The sequence below is a fragment of the Oncorhynchus keta genome, chromosome 9 (assembly GCF_023373465.1).
Source record: "Oncorhynchus keta strain PuntledgeMale-10-30-2019 chromosome 9, Oket_V2, whole genome shotgun sequence".
Classification (NCBI taxonomy): domain Eukaryota; kingdom Metazoa; phylum Chordata; class Actinopteri; order Salmoniformes; family Salmonidae; genus Oncorhynchus; species Oncorhynchus keta.
Genome location: NC_068429.1, coordinates 45200149 through 45227319, shown reverse-complemented (window position 1 = coordinate 45227319; position 27171 = coordinate 45200149). Strand labels below are relative to the sequence as shown.

The 27171-nt window shown below is 41.8% G+C and overlaps 1 protein-coding gene across 2 annotated transcripts in view; it reads right to left on the bottom strand.

Annotated features, from left to right (window-relative positions):
• Positions 1 to 25799, bottom strand: part of LOC118387927 (guanine nucleotide exchange factor subunit RIC1) — a 64015-nt gene extending 38216 nt beyond the window's left edge. For both annotated transcript variants that reach the window (XM_035776769.2, XM_035776771.2), the window contains exons 1-2: positions 25190 to 25799; positions 6658 to 6765 (exon numbers count right to left, since the gene is read on the bottom strand). In XM_035776769.2, coding sequence (XP_035632662.1) covers positions 6658 to 6765; positions 25190 to 25330 — 249 coding nt within the window. In that variant the 5' untranslated portion in view covers positions 25331 to 25799. The remainder of the gene's footprint in view (positions 1 to 6657; positions 6766 to 25189) is intronic.
• Between the last annotated feature and the right edge of the window lie 1372 nt (positions 25800 to 27171).

The following is a 27171-nucleotide window of genomic DNA, read 5'->3' as shown; positions in this document are numbered from 1 at the left end:
TTATTTACATTAAAAAATACCTAAAGTTGTATTACAAAAGTAGTTCGAAATGTTTTACGGGTAACTTTTGAGACATTTTGTAGTCACGTTGCGCAAGTTGGAACCGGTGTTTTTCTGGATCAAACGCGCCAAATAAATGGACATTTTGGATATAGACAGAATTCAATCGAACAAAAGGACCATTTGTGATGTTTATGGGACATATTGGAGTGCCAACAAAAGAAGCTCGTCAGGCATAAATTATATTTTTATTTATGCATTTTGTGTCGCGCCTGCAGGGTTGAAATATGGTTTCTCTTTGTTTACGGAGGTGCTATCCTCAGATAATAGCATTGTTTGCTTTCGCCGAAAAGCCTTTTTGAAATCTGACATGTTGGCTGGATTCACAACAAGTGTAGCTTTAATTTGCTATCTTGCATGTGTAATTTATTGAAAGTTAGATTTTTATAGTAATTTATTTGAATTTGGCGCTCTGGGCTGATTCCTCACTGTTCTCATGGTCATTGCAAATCCTGTTTTATGAGCCAAATTGTGGTCAGACAGTTGAGTAACAGAAAAACACTGAACACAGAATAAAGGAAAACACAAAAAACACAGAAAATTATGAAATGGAGACAAGAACCCCCCCCTTCCACACAGCTTACTTTTTCATTTCTCCCTCTCCTAAAGATAAACTTTGCCTGGGTCTGGTGCGATTACGTTGTCCCTCCTGGGAGCTTTGGTCTGCTCTCCTCCAATTTGGGGTTTCCAGCAGGGCTATGCGTCCCTGAGTCTCAACACTCCATAACCGAGAGGGGCAGGGAGTTCCGTTTGAGTTTTACTTCCAGCCCTTCTCTGAGAAAAACACTCCTCCGGGTAAAAAGACAGACCGTGGCTGTACTATAACCGGGTGTTATAGTTAGACAAATAACAAGACAAGCAGTGATGATTAGGTAGGTAGCCGAGCGGTTAGAGTATTGGGACAATAACTAAAAGGTTGCTTTTTTGAATCCCAGAGTGTGCGAGGTGAAAAATGTTGCCGTTCTGCCCTTGAGCAAGGCAGTTAACCATCACAACAACTGCTCCCCGGGCACCGACGACGTTGATCAAGGCTGGGTTAAAATGCGGAAGACACATTTTGTTTGAATACATTCAGTTGTGCAACTGACTTTCTATCCCCTTTCTATTTCCCTAAAAATACCCAGGTAAGACCAAGGTTCCTAGTCCGGTGTATTTGTCGATATGTCCAGACAAGCAGGGGTTTACAGTGCTTTCAGAAAGTATTAATACCCCTCAACTTATTCAGCCTGAATTGAAAATGGATTAAATAGGTTTGGGTTCTCATACATCCATCTACACACAATACCCCATATTGACAATGAAAACATGTTTTTAGAAATGCCAGTACATTTATTGAAAATTAAATACAGAAAATCTCATTTACATAAGTATTGACACCCGAGTCGATACTTTCAAGAAGCACCTTTGGCGGCAATTACAGCAGTGAGTCTTTCTGGGTAAGTCTAAGAGCTTTGCACACCTGGATTCTACAATATTTGCCCATTATTCTTTTAAAAAATGCTCAAGTCTGGCCATAGATTTTCAAGACGATTTAAGTCAAAGCCAACGAGTCCATTTAGGAACATTTAATGTCTTGGTAAGCAACTCTGGTGTAGATTTGGCCTTGGGCTTTAAGCATATCCATAACATGATGCAGCCACCGCCATGCTTGAAAATATGAAGAGTAGTACTCAATGATGTGTTGTTTTGGATTTGCCCCAAACATAACTTGAAACAAAAAGTTTATTTCTTTGCCACATTTTGCAGTATTACTCCCCCCTCCCTGTAGAAACTTACTTCTTTTCACTCTGTCACTCAATTAGGTTGGTAGTGTGGCATATCTACCATGTTATTAATCCATCCTCAATTTTCTCCCATCACAGCCACGGAACTCCTTAACTGTTTTAAAGTCACCCTTGGCCTCGTGGTGAAATCCCTGAGTGGTTTCCTTCCTCTACGGGAACTGAGTTAGGAAGGACGCCTGTATCTTTGTAGTGACTGGGCGTGTTGCTACACCACCCAAAGTGTAGTTAATAACTTCACCATGCGCAAACAGATAATGTCCACTTCTTTTTTCTTCTTCTTATCTACCAATAAGTCCCCTTCTTTGCGAGGCATCGGGAAAACTTCCTTGTGGTTGAATCGGTGTTGAAAATTCACTGCTCGACTGAGGGACCTTACAAATAATTGTATGCGTGGGGGTACAGAGACGAGGTAGTTGTAGGAAGAAAAAAAACATTCAGACTATTACTACACAGAGTGAGTCCACACAACTTACGTGACATTTTTACTCATTCACTTAAAGGCTTGTCATAACAAAGGGGTTGAATATTTATTGTCATTTATTAAATTTGTAAAAAAACAATATCTAAAAACGTAATTCCACTGGATGTTATGGGGTATTGTGCATAGGCCAGTGACAATTTTGAATTGAATCCATTTTAAATTCAGGTTGTAAGACAAAATATAGAAAAAGTCAAGGGGTGAGAATATTTTAAGGCACTGAAAGTATAGGCCTACCTCGGAGACTGACGAGGGAAGAAGGGTGGGAGAGAGAAAGGGGTTGTGACCAGCCATCTCATACTCTATTGCGCCTGGAATGTAAATGGCACAGGGTTTTCAGACAAAACATCTAAAGTCAGCTGTTTTTAATCTCTCATGTTACAGGTTAAAAAAATACATTTCAAACAATGTACTTGAAAGCTCAGCCAGAAGCCAGCCAGCTCGGTCTTCACTCTCAATACAGCTTGAAGGTAAAAGTAGACATTTGCACACAATTAGGATATAGGATATAGTGACTGCATTGTTTGAGTCAGCTTCTTTCGTGTGCTGAATTAATTAATACAAGAGACGGCCGAAAAACAAATTGAGTCTTCGAGTTCACTCATATTGGCCTAGTTACTCTAGATAAGACAGAGTGTGGAAACAGCAAGCGAGCCGATTTCAAAACAATTGGCTTGTATTCTTTCTGCAAGAGGACTTTTTCAGCTTGAAAAACACACCTCTTTGGATGTTTTCATCCTGAACTTTACCTCAGGGTTGGGGGAGGGGGAATAAGATTTGCAAGGTCACGACCATGAGGAAAATAAATAAGCGGTTAAATAAGTGGTCAAGAAAGCAGAAACGTGCAGAGGAAAATCAAGGGATCACCAAATATCTCTACTGTATTAAAGCAAGTAATCGACAGGGACTAAAGAGATTACTTGAGCATGAAGACTTTACTTCAGTTCAGCAGACGTTTGTTCTCTGGAGGAGTCCGAACCTATTCACGGAAAGTTCTGAGTGAAATTTTAGGTAGCTAAAGGCTGCGTTAAAATCTATTTTATGATGTACAGGGATCTGTGTATTTAGATAACCTTTGGCTTGGAGTCCTCATGCCTCACTGGTCTCAAAGCTTCGGTCATCACGCCTTACTCACTTGACTCAAACAAAGGTTCAGCGATGGTCTGTTTGTCCCAAAACAATGTCCAACCTTGAAGACAAGATATTATGAATGGATCTGCAACAGAGTGTGATTCAGGGTCATGGTCTCGCAATAGACAGGAGAGTCAGGTGAAACCAACGCCAAGCCAACCCAAGGAAACGTTTTCCCATCCAAACTGGAACGGAATGTTCAGTCGGAGAGTATAAACATTACGAGGAAGGTGGAGACTTTTCGGAGAGAACCTCTAACTAACATGTCCTCCTGGCCAGGACTGTCCGTTTCAACTTACACAAGAGCCAAATCCCTCATGGATGAACGCTAGGAATGTGCAAAAACCATCAGGCCCAACGAGCCAAAAACAACAGAGGGAGCAGATGCAGAGGTTAAAAATAGAAACAGAGGGGGACTGGGTCAGTTACCTAAAAGCTTCATAGCTTCGCACACTCCTGTCTTGTAACCCCCAGCCCATGACCAGAGGGTCAAGTGGAGACTTGAGTATAGTGCCTGTATGCTGTCATACACACTCCTGTCTCCAAGAATGCAGCCCTGTAGCTCAGCACTGGAGTTTAGGTGGGGACTTGAGTCTAGTTGCGTGGCGAGTTCTTTCACTTACTCAATGCAAGGCCAAACGTCACTACAGTCAGAAATCAAACGTCAGAAAGAATTCAACCACATCAGCTATTTCCATCTTTCATTTCTGCCTGAATCGAAACCATCTGTCTGAGGCAATTATGTTAAGAGTGGAAGTTAGTTCTGGCTAGACCGTCTTGGTGTAATTAAGCTCCAGTCAGTAACACACAAATTTGGGTTCACACTGGGGATTGAGAGGATTAGCTGCAGTTGGAATATTAGTTACACAGTATCCTATCACAAATAAAAACACCTCAATAACTGACCACGTGGTAGTCGTCGTCTCAGAGTAGGGGTAAGTAAACAAGATAGGGCTTTTAGCAAGCAGACAGGTTGTCTCCTAAATGGCACCCTATTCCCTACATAGTGCACTACTTTTGACCAGAGCCCAGGCTCAGGTCAAAAGTAGTGCACTCTATAGGAAATAGGGTGCCATTTGGGATGCAACGGCAGTCTGTTCTTGGCGTTGCCCCTGCTCATTTCTACCAACCCCCTCCCTGGCAGGTTTGTTGTGACTGCGTGTGACATGTACCAACACAGGTCCCCCCCATGCCATCCTGAAATGTACGCTCCACTTGTGAAACTCCAGACGCCCGTTGCCTTGGCGACAGCCCGAACGGAAACTCAGAGCTCCAGTTTCTTTCTTAAAGCCGCTGTGCCGATCAACAGATCGACCAGGGTCAGCAGGTGTCACTGGCATACAAAACAACGGTAGTCAGTCTGGGTCTCTGGACTATGTCCTAGACTGAGAGAAGACAACATTAAAAAATAAAAATAATAAGGTTCTCACATTGGTATTAGAACCGATGTACGAAGTCTTTTTTTTATCTTTACACATCTTTGAAATGTTTCATAGGAAACACAACATTCCATTCTGTTGAGGTCATTCATTCAGCGACCGTGTCTAAGGCCTACCTACTACAAAATCAATAATGCAGCGGTGCTGGAACTAGAACCTGAGCAACAATGGAAACAAAGGGACAGAATAAACCACCGCGGTGAGCAGCACACCTAGAACTGCACCAGGAGTGTTCTGCACTATGACCGGTTTCCCTCAACAACCAAGATGGGAGTTTTCAGCAGTAGAACTAAAAGTAAAGTGGTAAGAAGTTCAGCTGACTAAATTGTTCAGGCCGATGATTACAAACTTTGTTTTGAAAGACTTTAATGGAGGTCAGAAAATGTAATATGCATATGCAAAGAACAAAATACATATAAACATAACATTAGTATTAGGCCATTTTTACATTAGGTAATTTTGGCCAAGAAGGTATCAAGAGAGTGATCCTTAGAGTCAATGTGTTACTTATTTTCACCTTAAAATCTTGATACAATTACAAAACCATCTTTGGCCGATAAATTTAAAATATTCACAGTAATCCATCCTAAAATCAAACAAATATGCAAACATGCCTCAGGGACCAGAAAGTACCAAAACAAAAAGTAGCTTTTTCTATTCCACCAAAAAGCTTTGCGCTCATCCTGGCAGTGTCGAGCGAGACAAGATTAGACTTAACCACATTAAAAAATACCTTTATGAGTAATGGCCCAATAGGCCTTGTGACCCTTGACTGCAGTACCTTCCTCTGTGTGTCTGCCAGTGCCCTCGTCTGAACCGGGCACATACAAATACATGCCCCTGTAGGAAGGTCAGCTTGACAGGCCAGAGCCAATAGGAAGAACAGAATGACTTGAACTGGGCTCCCATTGGCACCGGGCCAGCCACTTTGTTCACTATTTTACTCTGTTAGAACTGCCAAATAAATCCAGAGCTTCAGTCATCATAATGATATGAAAGAAACACATTAGGGGACAGAGTCGGAGAGATAAGGTTTACATAAAAACAGCTGGAATCCTATCCAACACATTATTCCTGTGTGTGTGTGTGTGTGTGTGTGTGTCTCTCAGAATAGCTGCTGTTTCTGGATCCTTTAATCCCCACCTACTATAGCTACTAGCTAATAAGGCACACAAGCTGTTAGTTGCGCCTGCAGGCAGAAGGTCAGAGCCTGGCTAGGCAATAACAACACTGTTGTGACTTGCACCCTCTCTGAGCAATAGGCAATGATTGTTATCGCCACTGACGCTATAGTAGGCAGCTCTGTTGAGACAGGCAGTCTCGAGGCTAGGGAGATGGGCTCCCCATGGGCTTCACAAGCAGGACTGACGGAAGGTCGGAGCCTCACTCTCTCAGTTTGACCCTTTCTACTGCTGTACTGGCTCAGATATTTTATTTTTCACATGATCACTTCCAGCACGGTTACAGCAACTGTGGCGAACACGTAAAGCACAGCTCATCTCAGTCGTGTGAAAAGGTTCTAAGTGGACTTGGAGCGGTGGAGCTGAAATTCCCCCAGGAATTTCACTGCAGGGGAAATGAGCGTTTGGGTCCAAGGGATGTGAACACACACTAATGACCCAACTGAACCCGATGAACCCTTTCGTTGGGGGCCGAACCACAAACACACACACACACACAAATGACGGGGGCCCGCAAAAGGGATGTGTGAGCAAGAAAGAGGGGAGAAGACTATTACTAAGATGAGAGAAGTTGCATTACTCACCGCCACTGCTATCATGGAATCGTCCGGCTTCCATTCGGCCTGCTGATAGAAGCCAAACTGGGCTGCTGCCTTCACGGACTCTATGTAGCTCACTATCAGAACACTGGGCTGAAAGAGACAGAGAAAGACAGAGCGTGAGACTGTTTGTGAGATTATCCTAGGATACTTTCGAATTTTCCCTGTTTAAAGTCTACAGCTGTAGTGTTTCAAAGTAATAACAGTAGTCAGTGTCCCATGAAGCAGGCTCTGAAGAATGCAGGCAACATGGTTGCCGGAAACATGCACAAAATAATACAACCGAACAAACCCTGAAATATCACACCATGTGGCATACATCACAAGTAACATTAGCCTGGGCAGCCGCTAGTGGGCTTTATGAGTCTCCACTATAGTCTGGGCTTGACGTGGCCAGCCAGTGATACACTGCTGTCTAGGGCTGTCCCTACAACAACAAAATCTTGGTCGACCGAGAGTTGTCCCTGTTCTATCAACCAATGGTCACACTGTTAAACATTTTTTTTAAATGACAGCTAGTGCCTGTGTGACTGGCGCACATTCTTGCTCTCCTCCCTACTGCATGATAAAGGCACCATAGCACAGAAAGCGTTTCTTACTTGTTTGACTGAAAAGTTCTCCTCCCAAAATCCCTAATTTGCTTAGGAAAAAAGCCTCAAACCCTTGTTCTCCTTACCTGAAAAACATGAAAGCGCCATATGCATGTGACCAATAGTCTATCATAATCACATCAATAAATTGGTTCTAACAAACTACGAACAGTAACACGTGACAGCAAAAAGGATGTGGAGGATGTGAAAAAGAAACGTTAAAAAACAGGCTAATGTTTATTGGTTGCTCAGGAGGGAAAGGGGAAGTCAGATCTGTGGAAGACAGACTTAGTTGTGGAAGCTACTGAAGGTCAAGATAAAAAAGGAAGTTCTAGGAGCAAGCGTTACGTGAGAATTGTGTGTTGCTGTTAGATTGCAATATTATTATTTTTTCTGACCATTTAGAAGTGTGCACACTAAATAAGTATTCTAGAGTCTGTTAAAAAAAAATTTATATATATATATATATAAAGCCTTTATTACAGCAGACTAAAAAAGTTGCATGCATTCGTGAATTATGGTTTATTTATTGTTTAGGCTAATTGAAAGCTCTTGTTATTTCATTTTAAAACTTAAATGCTTGATTTCAAAGCATGAATGCCTCTTATGCTGTGTGGTGGCATGAACGAATAATTGATACATATATAATAATAATTGATATATATATATATAATAATAATTGAGATATATATATATATATGGGCCTAAGTAAGTTACAGCATTAAGACTAAACAGGATGCGCATTTAGGCCTACAGCTCAATGGTTATACAAGGCTACTACTACTACTACTACTAATAATGATCATAATAATAATTGTAATAACAATAAGGAAATCAAGAAAAAGGAGGAGCACGAGCTGCGTGCATATTATGTGTGACAAACAGGTGCTGTTAGATTACAATAAAAATGTTCTGCCTGTTTGGAACACTAAAATTCAAAGTACACAAGTCTGTTCAAAAAGCCTTTATTACAGCATAGCAAAGATGAAAAACAACCGAATCTGTGTAATTGCTTTCTCTGACATGAGGCTTGGTGCTCACAGAATCATTAGGCTATTAAACAAACACTCAAACAGGCAACAGAAGCAGGATGTCTTATTTCTGTTGATATACGTATGATTTAAAAAGCCAGTTGCATTTAACAATTAGGCTATTGAATATAGACCTAATTAAGTTGGGGTTTCCTGTCTTCAATTTTCATGGACAATTAAGCTAAGACAATGGCTGTTTCCTCATCTCTGCTGCTGCCGCCTAATTCTCAATCCCACTATGCTGATTAACTTTGCTATTATGGACATCTAGTTTCAGAGCTGTGGAAAGTCGTTTTCATTGCAAGTTAACGCATAGTGTTAGCGAGCGAACCTAACGTTGGCTGGCTCGCTAGCTATTGTTACATGCATGATCTGTGCAGTAATATTATCCGTATCTCAGAGCCACTTGCATTGCTAGTTATAGTCTAATGTTAGCTAGCTAGTTAGCTACCTGTAGATCCATGCAGGGTAGTAACGTTATGAGATGGGATTATGGTTAATTATTTAGCTAGATACATGTAAAATATATATATATATATAAATTAAAAATAATGCTTACAAGTTCTGTATCCTGGTCATGTGACAAATCAACTTTTATTTTATTTGATAAGAGTGTGTGTTTACTAGAGACGGTAATGTGAAGAATACCCTATCGGCCTCTGTGTGTCACAAGTACTCTTCGGCCCAACAGGAGACTATTCATCAGCACCACACTGCACCATGTAATCCCATTCTCACACAATCAGCTGCCTCTGCCAACACCAGTGTTTCCATAAAAGGGACCAGATGTTCAATTCTACAAGCGTCAGAGCAGAAAAGAGACAAGACTATCCTTACTAGAGCTGTCCCAGACAAAAACTCTGTCTTTCGATCAAAAACACACAAAAATAAATAAAAAAGGTCCCCTTTTTCAGGACACAGATCAAAGATAATTAATAAGAATCCAAATAACTTCACAGAAATTCACTGTAAAGGGTTTAAACCCAGTTTCCCATGCTTGTTCAATGAACCATAAACAATTAATGAACATGCACCTGTGGAAAGGTCATTAAGACACTAACAGCTTACAGACGGTAGGCAATTAAGGTCACAGTTATGACACCAAAGAGGCCTTTCTACTGACTCTGAAAAACACCAAAAGAAAGATGGCCAGGGTTCCTGCTCATGTGCAAGAACATGGCTTCAGCATGCTGCAAGGAGGCATGAGGACTGCAGATGCAGCCAGGGCAATACATTGCCTTAAGACAGAGCTACAGGGAGACAGGACGGACAGCTGATCGTCCTCGCAATGGCAGACCACGAGTAACACCTGCACAGGATCGGCACATCCGATCATCACACCTGTGGGACAGGTACAGGATGGCAACAACAACTGCTCGAGATACACCAGGAACGCACAATCCATCCATCAGTGCTCAGACTGTCCACAATAGGCTGAGAGAGGCTCGACTGAGGGCTCGTAGGCCTGTTGTAAGACAGGTCCTCACCAGACATCACCGGCAACAACGTCGCTTACGGGCAAACACACCGTCGCAGGACCAGACAGGACTTGAAAAAAGTGCTCTTCACTGACGAGTTTCGGTTGTGTTTCACCAGGGGTGATGGTCAGATTTGCGTTTATCGTCGAAGGAATGAGCATTACACCGAGGCCTGTACTCTGGAGCGGGACCAATTTGGAGGAGAGTCCGTCATGGTCTGGGGACTGAGCTTGTCGTCATTGCAGGCAATCAACACTGTGCATTACAGGGAAGACACCCTCCTCTCTCATGTGGTACCCTTCCTGCTGGCTCATCCTGACATGACCCTCCAGCATGACAATGCCACCAGCTATGCTGCTCGTTCTGTGCGCGATTTCCTGCAAGACAGGAATGTCAGTGTTCTGCCATGGCCCAGAGCCCGGATCTCAATCCCATTGAGCACTTCTGGGACCGGTTGGATCGGAGGGTGAGGGCTAGGGCCATTCCCCCCCAGAAATGTCTAGGAACTTGCAGGTGCCTTGGTGGAAGAGTGTGGTAACATCTCACAACAAGAACAGGCAAATCTGGTGCAGTCTATGAGGAGGAGATGCACTGCAGTACTTAATGAAGCTGGTGGCCACAACAGATACTGACTGTTACTTTTGATCCCCCTTTGTTCAGGGACACATTATTCAATTTCTGTTAGTCACATGTCTGTGGAACTTGTTCAGTTTGTCTCAGTTGTTGAATTTTGTTAAGTTCATACAAATATCTACACATGTTAAGTTTGCTGAAAATAAACATTTGACAGTGAGGACCTTTCTTTATACAACACATCCTATGTGTTTTAATAAAAATCAACTACATGTACTAAACTTGTCTGATGCTCAAACACGCTGTTTGGTTAAATAATTAAGACACACAAATGACTCAAGAGGGAGCCACAGATCAAGAAAGCCTAACCAGAACATCTTCCTCCAGCTGCTGCTGGCCTTCGCAGATTCTGCCTATACTCCTGAAGTTGCCGGTAATAGGCTACACCAGCGGTCGGCAAACTTTTGCATCTGGAGTGCCAATTTATCTTACCATTTCTACCAATCTGTGTGCCAGTTATGATTTTCATAAGCACATTTTCGTGTAACAGGCTGACTACACCGCTCGCACTTGCAAAATAAATGTAGAAATCTATATTATTCTATTATTGTGCGGCAACGAGCGTCTGCGTTGCCACGGGCTAAATAGAAGTCAGTTCTATTTGTGACGCAGATCGCGCTGCAAGTCCTGCCTCTCCCATCTGCTCATTGGTTTATAGAAGCAGATACCCACGTGCCATCTCCTCATTGGTTATACCCACGTGGGTGAGTGAAAAACAAACAAGGTCGGTGGCAGTAATGCACCTAATATATGAAAGTTTCCAATCGCAATATAAAGTCAAGAGAACAAAAAGCCTGGAAGGAGGAGAGAAGACTAGAAATGATTCGGTTGACCGTTGTATGTGGAATAATTGGCGTAGAGGACCTTGTGCATTTCAGGTAAAATAACAACTCAATGTTTATATCCCTGGACAAATTAGCTAGCAACGGAAAGCTAGCTAAATAGAACAAATTAGCAAGTGCAAGCTAGCTAGCTAAATACCCATAAATGTGTAATGCTTTTCAACCTGTCCCCAAATTAATATAATTGGTTCAGAGTTTGTTTTGATATTTTAACCTGCGTGTCGTGATAGCGTTTGGTGTGGGGGGACAAAATACACTTATGCACGATGGAGCACGCGCGGTACAGGTTTGGGTTCCGTGTAACAGTTTCAATTATAATAGTATTTGTATCTCAAAATCATTGTCAATATCTCAAATAAGTAAATTATTGCCAACTATATAAAAATTGCCTACATAAAGCAAACAAATAAGAACATTGCATACTTGAAACGTATCAACTGGGTCAGCACGAAACTCGTGCTTGCAAACTTGCATAACTAATTCCCGCATCAGTGGCTCAACCCTAGGCTATTTGTACAAGGGATAAGAAGTGGATCAGAACATTACATTTTTCCCTTTACTACAGAGTGGTTATCGAAAGGCAGAGCTGGAAATATTTTTCTAATACTTTGAGGAACTATTATCATTCTCAATTGATTCTGAAAGCAGACTTAGTTTACCTTGCTGTTTGAGGTGAAGAAAAACTTTGAGAAGCTCCTCAGCTCATTAGTGCTGGTGAGATAAGACAAATCAGAAATACTAAATCAGACATCCCCAAAAGGGAACATTTATAGGCCTAATTTGCACGCAGGCCAGGTAGACTAGTTCTACTTCTATGCGTAATCAGGTCAATGTTACTCAACATTGTCAGGAGAATTTCAAACAAAAGACGATGACTTGAACTAACAAAACTGGCAGTTAGTCAGCACATGCCCGGAGCACACGTCCTGGTAATCGGTCTGGCCCTGCAGCCTTGTGTATGTTGACCTGTTTAAAGGTCTTACTCACGTCGGCTACGGAGAGCGTGATCACACAGTCGTCCGGAACAGCTGATGCTCTCATGCATGCCTTGGTGTTGCTTGCCTCAAAGCGAGCATAGAAGTGATTTAGCTTGTCTGGTAGGCTCGTGTCACTGGGCAGCTCGCAGCGGTGCTTCTCTTTGTAGTCTAATAGATTGCAAGCTCTGCCACATCAACGAGCGTCGGAGCCGGTGTAGTACGATTCAATCTTAGCCCTGTATTGATGTGCTTTGCCTGTTTGATGGTTTGTCGCAGGGCATAGCAGGATTTCTTATAAGCTTCCGGGTTAGAGTCCCACGCCTTGAAAGTGGCAGCTCCACCCTTTAGCGCAGTGCGAATGTTGCCTGTAATCCATGGTTTCTGTTTGGGATATGTACGTATAGTCAGTGTGGGGACGACGTCCTCGATGCACTTATTGATAAAGCCAGTGAATGATGTGGTGTACTCCTCAAAGCCATGTTACAGAACATCTTATAGTCTGTGATAGCAAAACAGTCCTGTAGTTTAGCATCTGCTTCATCTGACCACTTTTTTTTAATAGACCGAGTCACTGGTAATTCCTGCTTTAATTTTTGCTTGTAAGCAGGAATCAAGAGGATAGAATTGTGGTCGGATTTACCAAATGGATGACGAGGGAGAGCTTCGTACGACGCATCTCTGTGTGTGGAGTACGGGTGATCTAGAATTTTATCCCCCTCTGGTTGCACATTTAACATGTTGATATAAATTAGAACTGATTTAAGTTTCCCTGCATTAAAGTCTCCGGTCACTAGGAACGCCGACTCTGGGTGAGTGGTTTCCTGTTTGCTTATTTCCTTACACAGCTGTCTGAGTGTGTTCTTAGTGCCAACATCTGTCTGTGGTGGTAAATAAACAGCCACAGAAAGTATAGCTGAAAACTCTAGGCAAGTAGTGTGGCCTGCAATTTATCACAAGATACTCTACTTCAGGCAGGCAAAATCCCAAGACTTTCTTAGATTTCGTGCACCAGCTGTTTACAAATATGCACAGAACGCCTCCCCTCGTCTTACTGGTGTGCTGGTCTATCTTGTTGGTGCTGCGTATATCCCACTAGCTGAATATCCATGTCATCATTGAGCCACGATTCCTTGAAACATAAGATTTTACAGATGTCCCGTTGGTAGGATATTCGTGATCGTACCTCATCTAATTTATTGTCCAATGATTGCACGTTGGCGATTAAATGCCGGTAACGGCAGCTTTCCCACTCGCCTTCTGCGAATCCTCACGAGGCATCCCGCTCTGTGTCCTCGGTACCTGAATCTCTTCCTCGTGCAAATAACTGATGTTGTCCTTGTCGGGAGTTCGGAGAATGTCCTGTGCGTCCTGCTTGTTGAAGAAAAAAATCTTAGTCTAATCCGAGGTGAGTGATCGCTGTCCTGATAACCAGAAGCTATTTTTTGCCGTAAGATACAGTTGCAGAAACATGACGTACCAAATAAGTTACAAATACAGCAAAAAAACTAACAGATAATAGCACAATTGGTTGGGGCCCGTAAAACTGCTGCCATTTCTTCCGGCACCATTTTAGGCATGAAGTGGTTTAACTTCTTGGTGACTGGAGGGCAGTATTGAGTAGCTTGGATGAATAAGGTGCCCAGAGTAAACTGCCTGCTACTCAGCCATTAAAAGCTAGAATATGTATATAATAGTATATTTGGATAGAAAACACTCTGAAGTTTCTAAAACTGTTTGAATGAAGTCTGTGAGTATAACAGAACTCATATGGCAGGCGAAAACCTGAGAAAAAAAATCCAACCAGGAAGTGGGAAATCTGAGGTTGGTCGTTTTTCAACTAATTCCCTATGTAAGATAGTGGGATAATGGTCATGTTGCACTTCCTAAGGCTTCCACTAGATGTCAACATTCTTTAGAAATTTGTTTGAGGCTTCTACTGTAAAGGAGGGGCTCATAAGGGCTCTTTGAGTCAGGTGTCTGGCAGAGTGCCACGAGCTCGTGGTCACACGGTCATGAGAGTTAGCTCGCGTTCCATTGCTTTTCTACAGACAAAGGAATTGTACGTTTGGAACATTATTAAAGATTTGTTAAAAACATCCTAAAAATTGGTTGAATACATCGTTTGACATGTTTCTACGGACTGTAACGAAACTTTGACATTTCGTCTGCTCCTAGTGAACGCGCTTCATGACTTTGGATTGGTTTACAAAACGTGTTAACAAAAGAAGCTATTTGGACATAAATGGACATTATCGAGCAACTCAACATTTATTGTGGAACTGGGATTCCTGGGAGGGCATTCTGGTGATGATCAAAGGTAAGTGAATATTTATAATGCCATTTCTGACTAATTTTGACGACACAACATGGCGGATATTTCTTTGGCTGGTTTGGGCTCTGAGCGCCATATTCAGATTATTGCATGGTGTGCTTTTTCCGTAAAGTTTAAAAAAAAATCTGACACAGCGGTTGCATTGAGAAGCTTATCTAAAGTTCCATGTATAATAGTTGTATCTTTTATCAATGTTTATTATGAGTATTTCTGTGAATTGATGTGGCTCTCTACAAAATCACTGCATGTTTTGGAACTACTGAACATAACACGCCAAAGTAAAATGAGATTTTTGGATATAAATATGAACTTTATCGAACAAAACACACATGTATTGTGTAACATGAAGTCCTATGAGTGTCATCTGATGAAGATCAAAAGTTAGTGATTAATTTCATCTATATATTTCTGCTCCTCTCTTTGGCTGGAAAAATGGCTGTTTTTCTGACTTGTTGGTGACCTAACAATTGTTTGTGGGGCTTTCGCTGTAAAGCCTTTTTGTAATCAGACAATGTGGCTAGTTTAATGAGAATTTTATCTTTAAAATGGTGTAAAATACTTGTATGCTTGAGGAATTTTAATTATGAGATTTTTGTTGTGCCAACTGGGCTATCTGCATTGTGCCCCGCCACCCACCAAGCCCTCTTTTACACTACTGCTACTCTGTTCATCACATATGCAGTCACTTTAATCATATCTACATGCACATACTACCTCAATCAGCCCGACTAACCAGTGCCTGTATGTAGCCGCTCTGTTATTTTTCACAGTTTTTATTTCTTTAAATAACTATTGTTCACCTAATAACTTTTTTGCACTGTTGTTTAGAGGCTGCAAGTAAGCATTTCACCGTAATACCTGTTGTATTCGGCGCACGTTTCAAATAAACTTTGATTTGACTCGGAAAGTAACTCCTTGACTTTTTGTTATGTTACAGCCTTATTCTATAATTGATTAAACATTTTTTTTACCTCAATCTACACACAATCAAATAATGATGAAGCAAAACACAGGTTTAGAAATGTTTGCAAAAGTATTACAAATAAAAAAACAAATATCACATTTACATAAGAATTCAGACCCTTTACCCAGTACTTTGTTGAAGCACCTTTGGCAGCGATTACAGCACCTTTGGCAGCGATTACAGCATTGAGTCATCTTGGGTATAAGACTACAAGCTTGGCACACCTGTATTTGGGGAGTTCCTCCCATTCTTCTCTGCAGATCCTCTCAAGCTCTGTCAGGTTAGATTGGGAGTGTTGCACAGCTATATTCAGGTCTCTCCAGAGATGTTAGATCAGGTTCAAGTCCGGGCTCTGGCTGGGCCACTCAAGGACATTCAGAGACTTGTCCCGAAGATACTTCTGTGCTGTCTTGGCTGTGTGCTTAAGGTCATTGTCCTGTTAGAAGGTGAACCTTCGCCCCCGTCTGAGGTCCTGAGTGCTCTGGAGCAGGTTTTCATCAATGATCTCTGTACTTTGCGCCGTTCATCTTTGCCTCGATGTTGACTAGTCTCCCAGTCCCTGCTGCAGAAAACCTCCCCACAGCAGGCTGCCACCGCTATTCTTCACCATAGGGATGGTACCAGGTTCTCCAGACATGACGCATTCAGGCCAAATAATTCAATTTTGAGAATCTTATTTATGTTTCTCACAATCTTTAGGTGCCTTTTGGCAAACTCCAAGTTGGCTTTCATGACTCTTTTACTGAGGGGCTTCCATCTGGCCCCTCTACCATAAATGCCTGATTGGTTGAATGCTGCAGAGATGGTTGTCCTTCTGGAAGGTTCTCCCAACTCCACATAGGAACTGTCAGAGTGACCATCTCCCTAACCAAGGCCCTTCCCCCCGATTGCTCTGTTTGGCCAGCTGGCCAGCTCTAGGAAGAGTCTTGGTTGTTCTAAACATCTTCCATTTAAGAATGAGGGAGGCCACTGTGGTTTTGGGGTCCTTCAATGCTGCAGAAATATTTTGGTACCCGTCCCCAGATCTGTGGCTCGAAACAATCTACAGACAATTCCTTCAACCTCATGACTTTGTTTTTTATATGACATGCACTGTCAACAATGGGAACTGATAGACAAGCGTGTGCCTTTCCAAATCACGCCCAATCAATTGAATTTACCACAAGTGAACTCAAATCAAGTTGTAGAAACAGCTCACGGATGATCAATGGAAACAGGATGCACCTGAGCTCAATTTCGAGTCTCATAGAAAAGGGTCTGAATACTTATTTACATAAATCAAACGTATTTATAAAGCCCTTCTTACATCAGCTGATGTCACAAAGTGCTGTACAGAAACCAAGCCTAAAACCCCAAACAGCAAGCAATGCAGGTGTAGAAGAAGCATGGTGGCTCTGAAAAACTCCCTAGAAAGAAACCTAGAGAGGAACCAGGCTATGAGGGGTGGCCAGTCCTCTTCTGGCTGTGCTGGGTGGAGATTATAACAGAACATGGCCAAGATGTTCAAATGTTTATAGATGACCAGCAGGGTCAAATAATAATAATAATCACACTGGTTAACGAGGGTGCATTAGTCAGCACCTCAGGAGTAAATGTCAGTTGGCTTTTCATAGCCGATCATTCAGAGTATCTCTACCGCTCCTGCTGTCTCTAGAGAGTTGAAAACAGCAGGTCTGGGACAGGTAGTACGTCCGGTGAACAGGTCAGGTTTCCATAGCCGCAGGCAGAACAGTTGGAGCAGCAGCACAGCCAGGTGGACTGGGGACAGCAAGGAGTCATCGGGCCAGGTAGTCAATAATACATACATAAGGTATTTGCTTATTTTAATACATTTGCAAACATTTCTAAAAAACGGTTTTCACTTTGTCATAATGGGGTAGTGTGTGTAGATTGCTGAGGAATTGTTTTTTATTTAATCCATTTTAGAATAAGGCTGGAACATAACAAAATGGGAAAAAGGTCAAGGGGACTGAATACATTCCGATGGCACTGTATATCATGTTATCCCTTTGGAGCGCATGCCTAAAAGATTTAGAGTTGTTGAACGGGGATTACGAGCGTTTTGATTAACTGTAATATTATAAAAATTGTTATTTTTGGGCATGCCTCAAAGTTCAGCAATCGAAACATCTAGGGCCTGCTGTACGTTGACTGATTGTGTTCAATGAAAATGATACATGATTTACGCAACATTATCTGTAAGTGACTTGATGCCTATTGTGCCAAAGTAATTACTTGTAGAACCGGAGTGACGGGTTTATTTAAGCAAGGCAAGTCAGTTAAGAGCAAATTCTTTACAATGACGGCCTACTCCGGGCCAACCCTAACGACGCTCGGCAAATAGTGCGCCACCCTATCGGACTCCCAATCACGGCTGGTTGTGATACAGCCTGGAATCGAAACAAGGTCTGTAGTGACGCCTCTAGCACTGAGATGCAGTGCCTTAGACCGCTGCGTCAGTGTTTGACAAGTGTGTTGATAGAACGGCAATAATAGTTAAGCGACGAAAAATAGCACTTGCCATAATTGTCTAAGAAAAGTGAGAGGAAACCGCAACTTAATTAGGTCTATAATCAATGGCCTAACTTAATTGTGCCTGGCTTTATAAATCATCCATATATACAGTACCAGTCAGAAGTTTGTGAATAATAGTGAAGACATCAAAACTGTGAAATAAAACATTTGGAATCATGTAGTAAGCAACAACAAAAAAGGTGTTAAATCCCTTTGCCTTGACAGCTTTGCACACTCTTGGCATTCTCTCAACCATGAGTAATGCTTTTCCAACAGTCTTGAAGGAGTTCCCACATATGCTGAGCACTTGTTAGCTGCTTTTCCTTCACTCTGCGGTCCAAATCATCCCAAATGGGTTGAGGTCAGGTGATTGTAGAGGCCAGATCATCTGATGCAGCACTCAATCACTCTCCTTGGTCAAATACTGCTTACACAAAATGGAGGTGTGTTTTGAGTCATCGTCCTGTTGAAAAACAAATGATAATAGCACTAAGCGCAAACCAGATGGAATATCGCTGCAGAATGCTGTGGTAGCCATGCTGGTTAAGTGCCTTGAACTCTAAATAAATCAGACAGTGTCACCAGCAAAGCACCCCCACGCTTCACGGTGGGAACCACATGCGGGGATAATCCGTTCACCTACTCTGCGTCGCAAAGACACAGCAGTTAGAACCAAAAATCTCACGTTTGGACTCATCAGACCAAAGGACAGATTTCCACCAGTCTAATGTCCATTGCTCGTGTTTCTTGACCAAAACACGCCTCTTCTTATTGGTGTCCTTTAGTAGTGGTTTATTTGCAGCAATTCGACCATGAAGGCCTGAGTCACACAGTCTCCTCTGAACAGTTGATGTTGAGATGCGTCTGTTACTTGAAATCTGTGAAGCATTTATTTGGGCTGCAATTTCTGAGGCTGGTAACTAATGAACTTATCCTCTGCAGCAGAGGTAACTCTGTCTTCCTTTCCTGTGGCGGTCCTCATGAGGTCACAAATTTGGCTGTAATATGTTCTATGCTGTAATAAAGGCTTTACACATGTTTTCTTTAAAACAGGCTCTCCAATATAATTTATTTAGTGTTGTTTACACTAACAAATTGTCTGATTTAAAAAAATAACCCTCCTTTTTCTCCTTATTGTTATTATTACTGTTGTGATCATCATAATAATAAGTCATGTCATTAGTAGGCTTAGCATAGCAGCCTTGTTTAACCACCATCTAGCCATAGGCCAAAGATTGCATCCTGTCTAATCAATACCATAACTTACTTAGGCCTGTATTTCAATATTTATATAGGCTTTGTATCAATCAACAATTAGTTCATGTCATCACACAGCATACGAGTCATTCATGACTTGAAATGCAAACAAGCATTTTATATTTAAAATAAGATAAATTGACCCTTGAATAATTAGCATAAATAATAAACTGCTCCATTTAGGCAATTGCATTTACAAATATGCGCAACTATTTTTAGTGGTTGCTGTAATAAATGTTTATAATTTATTTAGTGTTGTTTACACAGTTCCAACCGAAAATATACTGTAACTGTATACGGTCAGAATATAGTGTATACTGTCAGAAAATATACTGTAACTGTATACCGTCAGAATATACTGTATACTGTCAGAAAATATACTGTAACTGTATACCGTCAGAATATACTGTATACTGTCAGAAAATATACTGTAACTGTATACCGTCAGAATATACTGTATACTGTCAGAAAATATACTGTAACTGTATACCGTCAGAATATACTGTATACTGTCAGAAAATATACTGTGACCAAACAGCACCTGTTTGGTACACATAATATGCATGCAGCGCTTTAGCCTTACCTTCTTTATCTTAATCTCCAGTATTTTTCCACAACTAGTCAAATTTTAGTCAAGTTTATCACGTCCTCTGCTTCCATTTAGCTGTCACGCATTACGGTGTTAAGAGTTTGTAAGAACCAAATTATTGATGTAAATATGATATATGCTATAGGTCAGGCCCTATTGATCATGTGAATGAGACGCATACACGTTTCTCCTAAACAAATCAGGAATTTTGATAACAGAACTTTTCAGTCAGAAATGGCTGTGATTATGTTGCCGCTTCAGCAACACGGAATGCCAACGTGACTGCCAACTAGGTTGGACAGCCTGTTACACACAACTACTATAACAATAGCTAGGTTTCCCTCCCTCTAACGTCGGCATAAAAACAACATGCGCATTTCCCCCACCAGATATGCGTTCCCATGAAATTGACTTGTTGCAGTTAAGTCTGTGCATAAATAGGTAGTGCACATAAAAATATATTTTGCAGTTAAACTCCCATGTACCCCCCCCAAAAAAAAATGTTTACATGTGTTTCAATCACATTTAACTCCACTGGTGGTTTTCTCACCACCAAAAATGTGTTATATAGCGAGCGTGCCCACTGATATCGGCATGTACTCAAGCAAACAGCTCACAGATACAGTTCGGTTGTAAGTCTACATACACGATGAGATTCATGGACAAAAGATAGAGATTGTCAAACGGCAGCCATTCATAGATGATCATGAGACCCTCGATATTTATTGGAAAGGAGCATCAAGCTCATCACCTTGCACTTTCACCACCCTGTGAAGTTCATAACTTATTTCATCTGTACCCTAATAAACTGCATTCTTTTCCACCGAGTTGTAGAGGGAGGGTCTTACAACATGTCATCGTGTGACTCCCAAGTTTACTTCGATATTGTTATTATATCAATATTTGCACATAAAAGCGTCTCCAGACATTTCTCGCCTAACTTTACCGACACAAAAAGATCTGCTTGCCTAGCGGTTTTTGTTTTGTCGACATGTGGAAAGTTAACCGAGACATTTTCTCTTTCCATCAGGCCATCAATTATATTTTTTTTATCCAAGGTACTTCACTTGCATAAAAAGGGTTGATGGAATCCTGGTTACTGGCTGATATACACTGAGCGAACAAAACATTAGGAACACCTTCCTGAAACTGAGTTTCTCTCATTTTTGTGCTCAGAAAGAACAGCCTCAATTCGTTGGGGTGTACAAGGTGTCGAAAACGTTCCACAAGGATGCTGGCCCATGTTGACGCCAATGCCTTCCACAGTGGTGTCAAGTCGGCGGGATGTCCTTTGGGTGGTGGGTACCCACGGGAAACTGTTGAGCGTGAAATACCCAGCAGCGTCACAGTTCGACCCACTCAAACCAGTGCGCCTGGCACCTACTACCACAACTCGTTCATAGGCACTTAAATATCTTCTCTTGACCATTCACCCTCTGAATGGCACACATGCACAATCTATATCTCAGTTGTCTCAAGGCTTTAAAAAAAATCATTATCTAACCTGTCTCCTTCCCTTAATCTACACTGATTGTAGTGGATTTAACAAGTGACATCAATAAGGGATCATAGTTTTCACCAGGATTCACCTGGTCAGTCTGGCATGGAAAGTCTGACATGTTTTAGACTGTAGTTAGCCTATACTGTAACTGCTCCAGAGGGCCTCTTAGCATGTGGGGGATGGGTAACAAGGCACAGGGGTAACTCTAAACCAAACCTCCCCCACAACCCAATACATTCAGTCAAGCACAAACCCAGCTAGCCTAGCACTAATGCTAATTAGCTAGAATAACCCCAAGGGCCCGACTTCAAACAGACATTTTCATACAGTAGCCATATTACAAAGGTCTCAGATGACCTTGCTGCAGTGAGGATTCCTATTCCCATCGGAGTCACACAGATAGGTCCTGAGAATAACATGACGGAAGAGGATATTCAACTAGCGGGCAGATGAAAAGGCATAGGTATTGACATTTGTTAAGCTTAAAAGTCCTAATCTAGTCTCCTTTCCAGCGTTCATCTTTTGTTCTCCATTGTTCCTCTAGTGCTCCTTAAAGACATGCTCCAGTACTTTGGCGATAAAAATAAAAAAAATGTTTGAAACCTCCTGCTTTGGGCTGGATTAGTCAATGTCTAGTTCATGTATGCATAATCTGAGCAGAATTGCTGTTTTACCTCAAATCAGCCACGAAATCCCTAGTTTGAAGAGATTGCTTTCTTGAAGCTGTGCCAGGCCATTATCTCTACATTTCCCCCCAACGCGGGCCAGCCCTCTAGCATGTCCAGTTCTAGCCAATAAGTTTCAGCCCCTCGCATTTGAGTGACCGCTAGCAAAAGGCCTACCCAGCGTTCTCCAATGAGGTCGCAGGGTGGGTGCAACAGTTCAAATGGACACAGCAGAGAGAGAGAGGGGGAAGGGGATGCACAACTGAATGCATTCAACCGAAATGTGTCTTCCGCATTTAACCCAATCAACGAGAGAGAGAAATGAAGCGGTGCACATATGTGACATAGTATGCCATTTTCGGGGACCACGTATGGCTCGTGAGTGCTACTTTCAGAACTACTGGCTAAAAAGTATACAAAAGTACAGAAGATTCTCTTTAAGCAATAGGAGAGGCCGATGACATCACGAATCACCATCAGACCAACTCCTTTAATTTTCTACTCCCCGAAGTTTGTAGTCTAATAAAAACTAAAATAAAAACCTGTTGAAAACATATTTTTTTACCCTTTAGTGGGAGTACATTACTGTTTGTATACTTGTATATCGCTTTTCAACAGGAGTAGTTCAAAAATTGCTGGAGGACATCTTTAAGCTTAGGGGGAAGGGGTTAGTAAACTGCCATCCACAATAATTGGCTAACTGTATACTGCCTAATATGAAAGGAATTCCTGAGCCATTGAACCCAATTGGATATCAGGGTCACTCATTGCCCGCTTTACTGAGGGAATGATGCATTATTGCATGATAGAGAAAATCTCAATCAACGTCAAAAAGCCTCCCTCTGCTGAACCAGTAAACAACCATCACTCAGCCAATGCCCTTACGCTAAACTGTCTTTTCATTTCATGTCAACTGATACCAAGTACTGTTCTCAAAATCCTAACTGCGATTGAGTGATTGCACACCAAACACCAAGGCCACTTAGACAAAACCTCCCATATAATATGCTTTATAACAACACATTCTACTAAGTCAGTGTAATTGAAGAGGTCCCAGAGGTTTAGAAAAGTGTTTCCCAAACCTGGTCCTGCCTGCCAACCGCCACCTCTCCCATCTTTTCACAGTTAATTCCCACACATATTGGCCCGTGCAAAATCCAAGGCGCGGGGCAGGGGGACTGCAAGACAACATCACTAAGCTGCTCCCATACATGGATTTCTGCTTGGGCAAGACAGGCCAAGCTGATGAGAGATGGGATTAGAGCCATGGGCTTTAGAGGAGTCATGGGGGGAGTCATAGGAGATGGCTGATAAACAGAGAGATAGGAGAGGGAAGGAACTGGCAAGAGGACAGAGGAGGAGCAGGCAGTAGGAGAGTTTACCATGGAGGGAAACTGCTCCCATGGAGGAGGAAGGAAACTAGTACTGAGGTGTGCAAGAGGTGTTCCATTTATGGGGCCAGGGGCAGAGATCCAACTTGGAGACTGGGAAAGTGCCAAGCTCAGACCCTTTCCCCCAGGAGTTATCAGGTCTGAGCTTTAAACTGTAGATAACATTATTATTTGTTTTACATACTATCCGTTATGGGATCAGTCCATGCCCAGCTGTTGAGGTTGACATGACTTATAGATCAGATAGCCCGAGAGCTGTGCTTTGGTGCCTAGTTCAGTTAGGCTGGCTGACCTTCAAAGAGGCCTTGAGTCTTGGACTGGACATGCTTGGCTGCTTTAAAACACTAAAACACATGCAGAGCAGACAGAAGGCAAGGGGGCCTGGACCGGCCACTAAGTTAGGGTTATCGCAGCACCCACATTCCTGTCCTGTGTGGACCCTTCCTGGACATCCTGTCCATTCTCTACCGTTTCTCACAGTTTATGTTCAGGCCACTGGAGAAAATAAGAAAAACTGGGAAACTCAACAGGATACTTCCTGTAAAGACAGGGAAATAAATACTGGCCTAGATTTACACTATATACGAATGATGTAATGCAGAACCATCCAATTCGATTTTACAGCTGATATATTTGCAGCACTCTTGCTTTTACACTCTTGTGCAGCCTAGCCATGGAGGCAGAGCTAATTTTACACCTGGGCTGACATAACTATTTGCAGATGTTGACATTGACGGTATACTGTGAAGTGCTAGAAGATATATTGTGATGTGCATGATTATTATATTTAAGCTTTAGAAATCAAAACTACGCCGTTTTATCAGTTAAGCGGCAACAATGTTGAAAATGAAGTCTAAAATCATTAACTAAGCATTACTTTCCCATACTAAAATTATTTAACGAGAATGCGACTAATATCGTAAATATGCAGATATCGCAGTCTGGAATGATTTAGTCATTAACAACGTAAAACGATTTATTTCGGGTATTGCGATATTTGTAGTAGCACGATGATATGAGAGGAATGGGGGAAAAAGAATGACGCACATGGAGGTATTCAAATTCACTGGAACTCTGTAATTTACACATTGGTATAGCTAAATACATAACAATGATCTCCTTCGACTCAAGATAGTTTCATGGGGCACCCAGTGACAGGTGAAGGAATTTGCACCAGAGCTATGTTAGGGTGTTAAGGGGAGTAAAATAAACATGGCTTTTAATGCGGAATTAGGTACACCAAATTATAGCACTGATTTGCAGCTCTTACAAAAGCCGGCCTAGCTAAATACTTTGGACAGTAGCGAGTTCATTAAATATCACCCTTACATAATCCTCATTAAACTACATGAATGTATTAAATATGGCAAATAACAACATTTTGAGTTATTGGCAATGTACTTAACTATCTAGCTAGCGACTGCTAGCCAACGTAACGTTAGTTTGGTAACGTTACATACTTTAATATAATACTGGACTGAGTACATGATTTGTGCAGCGTTAGCTTAGCTAGATAGTACTTTTGCCAAACAGCTGATGCTTGTTGCGCCAGCTACTAAACGTCAGCTAGCTAACATTCAGTCCCTGTATGCAATGATAGCCATGACACTTAGCTAGCTAAATATACCATGCCATAATAAAAGTCGGTGACGAGGCAACCAGTGTGCACAGACAAAACTTAGCTTGCTAGCTACTAGCTAACAACTGCTAGGTAGCGGTTACCCAACTCATCGGCGATTAAGTCGTTGCTTACCCGACTAAACCAGATGCTTAGTTGAGTCTCTGACAACATGGCGAAGTAAAACCTCTGTGAGTTGGGCTTAATATGAAACGGTTCCTCTTCACTTTTCAGTGGACAAAGTAGCCTCCGGGGCCAGCCAGTTAAAAAATACATGACGGTCAGGCACTCCGACTCGACACTCTCCGTGTCACCGGGCCAGCGGAATGGCTATGTTCCCAACGTAAAATAAACGATGTTGTCCAATCGGTTCATGAACAATTTGTAGCTAATTCAATCCCGTGTAAAGTCGATTTTCAGTCAAACGACATTCGTCCTGATCCTAGAAATCCATAAGCGATTGAGATCCAATCAGGCTAGCTAGCCAACACGGCTAACTTGACATAGAACTGTGGAGCTCCTCTGAAAACAAATCGCTTGCGCAGTCGGGACTTTAAGTTAAAAACAAAATGCAACCGTATGAGCGAATTTCTTTTTGTTATAAAGGTATCCTTTCTTCACCTATCTGAATAAACATGTCTTATTTTTATTATCGATAATAATTTTATATTCGGTGTCTCTCGCTGTCGCCATCTTTATCGATTCTAGCTAGCTATCCTGGGTCCGATTCGCTATCCCATGCCTCTCTACCCACCTATGTGAAGCTAGCCACAATATTGGAATTTACGGCTCGCCTTCTAAATAAGAGTCCCTCACTGAAATTAATGCAAATGTTTAAAAATAGCGGAATCATGTCATATTTGGAATAAATCATGTTAAACAAGGTTAGAGATTTGATATATAAATTCAAAATACAATAATGAATTATACATTGATGGAAAAACATTATTATTATTCTTTTTTTAATCTGTTGAAATTGCACCGTGGATGTATTACACTTCAGAATTGCATAGGGGGAATATTTATTTCATTGTACAGCCTTACCTATAGATTATGGATTACTGAAATGGGGTATCAGTCTACTCAGTGACACCCACAGAACACAACTGTAAAGTGTTTACACATATATACACACTTTACAAAAATAAATGCAACAATTTCAATGATTTACTGAGTTACAGATCCTTTGAAGGAAATCTGTCAATTGAAGTAAATGAATCAGGGGCTCATCTATAGATTTGAAGTGACTGGGCAGGGACGCAGTCACGGGTGGGCTTGGGATGGCTTAGGCACTTGGGAGCCAGGCTCACCCACTTGGGAGTCAGGCCCAGCCATTCAGAATGAGTTTTTCAACACAGAAGGGCTTTATTACAGACAGAAATACTCCTCAGTTTCATCAGCTGTCCGGGTGACTGGTGTCAGATGATCCCGCAGGTGAAGAAGCCAGATGTGGAGGTCCTGGACTGGTGTGGTTACATGTGGTCTGCAGTTGTGAGGCCAGTTGGATGTACTGCCAAATTCTATAAAACGATGCTTACCATAAGAAATTAACATGAAATTCTCTGGCAACAGCTCTGGTGGACATTCCTGCAGTCAGCAAACCAATTGCATGCTCTCTCACTACTGGAGACATCTTAGAGTGGCCTTTTATTGTCCACAGTAAAAGGTGCGCCTGTGTAATGATCATGCTGTTTAATCAGCTTCTTGATATGCCACACCTGTCAGGTGGATGGATTATCTTGGCAAAGGAGAAATGCTCATTAACAGGAATGTAAACAAATTTGTGCACAAAATTTGAGAGAAAGAAGCTTTTTGTGTGTGTGGAGAATTTCTGGGCTCTTATTTCAGCTCATGAAACATGGGACCAATACTTTACACGTTGCGTTTATATGCTTGTTTAGTATATTAGCATCATAGCTCTTATTGTGGAACTTTGACTGTAGGAAATACGCTTCCCAGTCAGCCTATTGCACTGTACAGCCTTACCTGTGGATTGTGGATAAATTAAATAGGGTATCAGTCTACTCAGTGACACACACAGGAAACAACTGAAGAGTTAAAACAAAGTGTTGTAGCTCTTATTGCGGGACTCTGAAGCCACTGTACAGCCTTACGAC